Source organism: Mustela lutreola, chromosome 5 (assembly GCF_030435805.1).
Source record: "Mustela lutreola isolate mMusLut2 chromosome 5, mMusLut2.pri, whole genome shotgun sequence".
Classification (NCBI taxonomy): domain Eukaryota; kingdom Metazoa; phylum Chordata; class Mammalia; order Carnivora; family Mustelidae; genus Mustela; species Mustela lutreola.
The window spans coordinates 40068883-40076403 of NC_081294.1; the positions used below are offsets into that span (position 1 = coordinate 40068883).

The following is a 7521-nucleotide window of genomic DNA, read 5'->3' on the forward strand; positions in this document are numbered from 1 at the left end:
ATTTCATTTCATTTCAGTTCAGTTTTAATTTACATTTCCTCTTATGATGTGTGATGTTGAGCATCTTTTCATGTCTCTGTTGGCCTTCTATATATTGTCTTTGGGAAAATGTCCGTCCAGGTCCTCTGCTCATTTTTTAATTGGATTATTATTTTTTTTTTTTTTGGTGTTGTAGAAGTCCTTTATATATTTTAGGTATTAAAAACCCCTTATCAGAAGTATCATTTGCAAATATCTGATTCGGTAGGTAGGCTTTTTGTTGATAGTTTCCTTTGCTGTGCAAAAACTTATTGTTATGCTGTAGTGCCAATAGTTTAATTTTGCTTTTGTTTCCCTTGCCAGAGAAGACATGTCTAGAAATAGTGTCTACCACTGATGTCAAAGAAATTACTGCCTGTGTTCTCTTCTAGGAATTTTATGGTTTCACTTCTCACATTTAGGTCTTTAATCCATTTGGGGTTTATTTTTGTTCATGGTATATGAAAATGATCCAATTTCATTGTTTTGCATATAGCTGTCCCGTTTTCCCAGCACTGTTTGTTGTTTTCTTCCCATTATAAATTCTTGCCTCCTTTGTAATAATGGACCATAAAAATTTGAGTATATATCTAGACTCTATTCTGTTCCACTGACCTATGTGTCTATTTTTGTGCCAGTACCATACTGTTTTTGATTAATACAGCTTTGTAGTAGTATATCTTGAAATCTGGAATTGTGATACTTCTAGCTTTGTTCTTCTTTTTCAAGATTGCTTTGGCTATTCAGGGTCTTTTGTGGTTCCATACACATTTTAGCATAGTGTCTAGCATATATTATTCCTATTTTTGGAAGCTACTATTTACTTTTTATACATGCCTGTTCCCTGCTCACTTCCCACTCCCAACCTTGTCCTTAGCCCAGTGTCTGGCATGTAGTAGGTCCTCTGAGCATTTTCTCTTGTGATACAGTTTTACTTATTATCTTGGAGAAAGATTCATTTAACTTCCATGCAGAATTATGTCCTTTGTGGTTCTGTTTCACTGCATGTCCTGATTGTGTGCCTGTCCTCTGTGTGCTTTGCCAAGTGGCTTCCTTAAGAAGGAACGGGGCCGGGGGTGGGTGGGGAGTGAGGTCTTGAATGCTGAAATATTTGAATCTCCTTGTAGCACTATGCTCTATACACATCAGGTCTTCCATAAATGTTTGTTGAACGAATTCAGATCCTTGCCACAGAGCTGAGCCTTTGGGGGACTTTGAAGGTAGCAACATTTGTGTTACTTGTAAATTCATACTTGGGGGAAAAATGAATCTTAAATGCCCGTTGACTCCTTTGGGAAGTACACTTAAAAAACTTAACAGGTGTTAAATGCCAAAGGTCCTTAAGCCTCAGAGAGATTTAATGCTTGCCGTTGTGTCCAAGAGTTTTAAAAATGTATGCCTGTGTGATAAATTGTGAGAACTTGAGACTTAATCAATGTTAGGTTGGTTTTTAAAGCAGCACATCTGTAATTCCATATACTAGCGGGTCGCTTCTAAGAATTTGGTGATCTCATTTAGAGTTGGACGAGCTGCAACTTTGTTGACGTTCACCAAGCTCCTGGTCAGACCTCAGAAGCCCTGTCTGCAGGACTCTATTCTCCAGGCTGTAGAAGCTGGAACGAATAATCCATGCAGCATGCCGCAGAGACACATCATGGATGTGCAGGGTGGGACACTGCGTGTCCTCACTGTTGTCCCAGTGCGCTCTGGCACCTGGGAGTGGAATCACGATAAAATAGTCAAATCATCTGAGTCTCTTAACTTCCCGTTTCCTCTCATTCTGTCTTTCTTTTTGCCAATTTAAACATGTATTTCATAATTGCATATTCTCAGTCATCTCTTTGAAAAAATTTTCCTTTATTTCTGTCTCATATGCTTTCCTGGTCCTTTTGACTTTAATTTTTGTATATAAATTATAAGCTTAAACAAGTATAAGAAAGATAAATTTGCTATAAAAATTTCTTTCTGTTTTTGGGAGGAGTATAAATTTAGTATAAATGACAAGCAGGCAGATTTTGTGACTTCGCTAGTCCTGCCGGCAGTGGCAGATAGATGTCAAGTGTCCACTTCCAGAGGGATGGCATCCTGATGGGATTGCTCAGGGGTCTTCTTGAAGCCATGTTAATGCAAATGATTTCTCTCTACAGAGGAGACCCCGCATCTCTGCTGTGGGGTAAGGTGGAAGTCTCTACTGCTTCTCACTTAAAGACCTCATTTAGAACAAAGAAATGAAAATGTACATACATACCTGTAAATGTATGTATAACACCTTTAATTTCTCAGGTTTTTGAGCTATGCCAAAAACGCCTCCCAAAAACAAGCACACTGTTTACCCCCTGAGGGTTTTATGTAATGCTAGGTCTAACTGTATTATTTAGGAGATGTGAAGAAATTTAGAATAGGGTTTTTCCCCTTGTGTATTTCACCATTGACTAAAACTGAACATTTCTGAACCAGAATTCCTCCGCTTTCGCACCTCCTCCTAAACAGCTTCCCTTCTTTTGTCCCCCTTGGTCTCACCATGTTGAAGACTGCCCAGCCAGGTGTCTGGGACATTTCTCTCTCCCCTTTGGTCATGGGTTATTAGAGTAAGTGCTGGATAGAGTTGGAAGATTAGAATTCTTGAGCTGGCCATGTTCAAGTGATTTGAGCTTCATCATCGTTCATTTCCAAGAACCTGTGAAGATCCTTTGTTTCCTACACCTAAACATCTTTAGCTCTCTGTGTCTTCATGTAATGATGCTTTTGGGGGCAATCCGCCCTCATGTGGCACCTGCCAGAGCGACCGTGCTTGCATATACCCTCTGGTGACATTACTTGACAAGAGGCTATCGCCCCGCTGGCTTTATTCCCAGGTTATCACTAAAGCAAACTCAAAGCTCCTTGATCCTTAAACTCCTCAAGGAAAGGTGGTAAACTCTTCCTTCACAAGGGCTCAGTGCTCCGGGGTGGGTCTCCTGGTGGAACATGGAATTGCCCCTTCATTGGCCAACTCCACTGAGGGAGGCTTCCCATTGCAGACTGCCATCATTTCTAAGGCCCCTCCCTGACATGGCCTGATTACTAAAACACAAAGCTGGCACTAACATGTTATCAGAGTCTAATTCTAGACTTTTATGTAAGAATTCTTCCGGGAGACTTTCTTAGGAAGTAGATTTTTACCTTCTCTGGGGTAACGTGTTTATAGATAACTTTCTTGTTACAGGTATGTGTCATGGTGTCACACCCTTTCTCTTAAGTAAAAATCCAGTTTCTTGCTTTGTATGTTTAGAGATAGCCCCTTGCTGCAGTTTATGATCTGTTCCATACAGTCTCTCTACTCGGAGGAGATGAAATACACTGTAGATACTTGGTCACTTACTTGACAAGTGCTGGTTTAGAGTAGTGAAATCACAGCAGTGGAGGGGTTTTGAGAAACCCTATCAGATTCCTTAGTTTTTTAATAATGGTTATCCCTTTAAGTTCCAGAGGGCCTTAAATAGCGTGGGCAAGTATTTATAATGCTCAAGAGTCTGTTTGCTGTGTATCTGTGCCATTGGGATACATACGTATATGTACTTAATTAATTTTTTTTTAACTACAGGAGCTCTTACCAAAGTAAAGGAGAGTAGGCGACACGTGGAAGAAGGGAAGATGGAGCTGCAGAAGGCCGATGGCATTCAAGATCGCTGTAACACTATTTCCTTTGCCACTTTGGCTGAAATTCACCACTTCCATCAAATCCGAGTAAGAGACTTTAAATCACAGATGCAGCATTTCTTACAACAGCAAATAATATTTTTCCAAAAAGTGACACAGAAGTTGGAAGAAGCTCTTCACAAATATGATAGTGTTTAATGACTGGACATTGGGTTGTGGACTTTTTTTCAGTTCAAGGATATTTCTACAGCAGAGTAAAAACTGCCATCAAAGAGCTATTGCCAACTGTCAGTGGTGGTACAAGGATGGTTTTGTGTCTGGTGAAGCTCGGCTGAATATGTAATTATGTAGGAAAGAAGCAGTTAATATGGGTATATAATAGAAACAGTACCACACATTGTAACTAAATTATACTATGTATGCCTACACTACCATTGTAACTTTTGGAATAATGATTATACTATTTGCCTTATTGCTTTTTGAAGTATGGGTATTTTAGTGCATACTTTGTAGACCTCAAAACCCATGAAGGGTCTCAAAGCAGCTGGCTGGATGGAAGCCTGCTGTGGATGCCTTTTTACTCTCATAGATTGGGATTACCTAAATTCAACCTATTCTCTGTTTACAAACTCCAACTAGAGCAGCTATGCGACTTTGTGCCTTTAAACTCTTGGTTTTTCATTTCTCCACTCCCTCCCCCCCCCCTTTTTTTTAAAAGTAACCACAACTTTTCTGATCGAAAGAGTGAAAGGCCAGTGCACATAACGACAGACCTGTTGGTAACCTCATATTGGCGCTGGGCGGGGTGGGCGGATCAGCTGTCCTCCACCTGCACGGCCAGTTTTGTCTCCTGGTACATGCTGGTGAGCACCATTGAGGGAGGCCCGATGCTCATCTTTGGACACAAAGTCTGTTAGAGGAGAAATGGTGCCACCCTGTTCCCTTAGACGCTGTGGTAGCATAGCCTCTTCACGCAAGTGTCCTGGAAACTTGGCGTGGAGAATGACACGAAAATGTCTTAGAACACAGAGGAGGAGGAGTCTGATCAGTTGGGGACACAAGCACAGAATCAGTGATGACACATACTCGGTTTTAATTCTTCGGAGGGTTTTCTTCTCTCTTTCTTTCTTTCTTTCCTTCTAGCTTGAAGATTTTAATATTCAGTTTTGTTTTTTCTTTTTTAATGGATCTACACTGTTAACTGATTGAGACTCCACTGTGATTCACTCGTTTACTTAATCAAAAACTTTTCAGGGATGTCTGTAAAATTCAGTGTTATATGTGATTGAAAGTAGTGTTGGTTGATCTAAAGAGGGACCAGAAATAATTTCTACTATTCCAAATGCTGAAGGAAAAAAATAATAATAATTTTTTTAAACTATTGATAAGCCCCCAGGACATTTAACCTTAAAATTGTTTTAAATATATTATTTTATTATTATAAGGGAAATATGAATGGCTGATAAATACCAAAAAGATTCAAAAGCAGCTTAATTTAAAAAGCACAAAGAGATTCTGGCTTCAGATGCCAAAAAATCTCTCAATGTTTTTATAGTTGCGGAGCTATAAATAATGTGATTTTTGAGTTTACAAATTTATAAATTGTCACTGAAAGGTTAAAGTATCTACTGTTTTTATGAAGTCAGACTTATGCTGCCTCAGAAGTCCCTGGGTATTGAAATGGTAACACAGAAGTAAAGAGGTCAGTTTGAAATTTTGGGGAGTCACATTGATTAAAAGAGAAAGGGTCAATTTACAGACAGTCAAAAAAGAAAGGATTACTGAAATAATTACTCAATAGCATATTTACTCTAAAAAAATCATCTCATATGGGTTGAATTTTTAAGATCAGAGTGTCATAATTTTGATCAAAATTTTATACCTTAGGTAACTTAGAGCCAGATTTAACATCATGTGGCTTCGTCTTTACTCCAGATACATGGAATTGTAACCAAATATATCGTTCTCTCAAAAGTAACTTCCTCTTGTTGATTGCAAAATACACTTCTATAAACAAAACCCATATATATATTTTAACTTTACTGCAGAAGTTTGGAGATTATAATTGTAGCATTTGATTTAAGTTTGAGTCTGTATTGGACAGATAAGCACTATGCTTTTGAAATGATTTGAAAATCAGTTTTATTTGCCTCTTTATTTTGATGGTGGTTTGAATTTTTTTTTTTTTTTTTCCTAAATCACTAAAATTGTGCATTGGTAGCATGGAAATTATCTGAGGTGTCTTTATGATTGTGCTTTAGCCAGGGTGGACATGCTTAAATTATAAAAACTAAAGTACAAGGAGGAGTAAGTTCTTGCTGCCTACTTAGAAGAGAAATTTTGTTCTTCATAACTACATAACATTATAATGCCACTGATTCGTAAGGAGTTTAAATGAATTCTTTGGGGGTCGGACACCAGAATTATTAGTGTTCATTTTCATCTAAGATCTTTATTTCTCTAACGTTCTTGGTCCTATTGAAACATTTCAGTATACAAAAATACTGCAATGTTAATACCCAAGAGAAAAGCCATCATAATGTGTATGCTGGTCATCATGATCAGTGTGGTACAGTTTTTTAAAAATAAACTATCATGCCCTTCATGCCATTATTTGTCTTTATTTCTATAATTTATAATCTTGATACGTGATGTATTTATAACACGAGGGCGCCCACTTGAGCCTGGTTTTGCTATTTTCATTACAAACGGGCTTATTGATGTGCTGTAATTGTCCCGCAGTGAGACTGGGTCTGCAGCCATGCTCTATAGCCCTGTGATTCTCAGACTGTTGTATCTAAAGATACAGTTTAAACCAGAACAAGGGAACACATTTGGAAGTGCAGCAAAGTCCGTGCACGTTGGCATGCATAGAGTGGTAGTGGGAAATAGTTTCCTGGGCTTCACTGATAATCGTTGTCACGTATGTGTTCGTAACAACACAGCAGATCCTCAAATGCCAGGTTTTAATTGTCTTACGTTTTGCTGCTGTTCTCATAATTAAGGACTTGAAAAATGTTCCAGTCTGTCAAGTCAAGCATGTAAAATTTATGTACCGACCTTTAAATGTCATTCTTTACCAATTTCATTGCTATAGGCGTTTTTTTTGTTTTTTTTTGTTTTTTTCCTATTTAGGTCTTCATTTCCTCAGAATCAAATACCGTGTCTAATACCTTTAAATCAATAAGAATTATCCAGTTTTCTCATTTGCAGTCTTATCTTTGGCTAACAGAATAAGCAAAATAGGGTATTAGTTATTTATAGACTAAGAATGTTGAACATTGTTTTATTCAAATGTTATAATTAGTGCAGATCAGTCATGTTTATCTTTTAAAAAAATAAACAGGTTGCTTTATTTCTCAGCTTCAGTGGGATATGATAATTATTTTTTTCTTTAGTAGTCAAGGAGGCATTTATTTAATGTGAAAGACTTATATAAAAAAAAAAAGTAGAAGAGTGTGTTCACTGTCCTAATCTTCCTTCTACAGTTGCCATAGACATCGTTCATGAAACGATCTAGTCTGACTAAGCATTCAGGTAGTCCCACTGAGTATCTGCTTATGTTAGTATCTTCCATAACTATTAGGTGTATAGCAGTAAATTGTGAGTGAGATGTTCTGAAATAATAGCTACTGTGAGTCTAGCACCTGACACATAATAGGTACTTGAGTAAAGTACTTCATACCATCTCTCTTAGGGTCTGTCGCTGTTGGTTGCCAGAAATCAGACAGCTCAAACCATCCTCATTTGCCATATAAAGGATCATGGATGGGTACAGGGACCTGGTGAATCCCACACGAGGCCAAAGTCCCATCTGGAACCAAGCTTGCCTTCTATGTGAGGCTTTCTAATCTAGGTCAGCTT

General features: G+C 38.1%; 1 protein-coding gene across 1 annotated transcript in view; it reads left to right on the forward strand.

The window, feature by feature from the left end:
- The window catches only part of SNX18 (sorting nexin 18), a 30411-nt gene extending 23386 nt beyond the window's left edge, over positions 1-7025 (forward strand). The window contains exon 2 of the mRNA XM_059173970.1: positions 3602-7025. Coding sequence (XP_059029953.1) covers positions 3602-3855 — 254 coding nt within the window. The 3' untranslated portion in view covers positions 3856-7025. The remainder of the gene's footprint in view (positions 1-3601) is intronic.
- Positions 7026-7521: the final 496 nt, after the last annotated feature.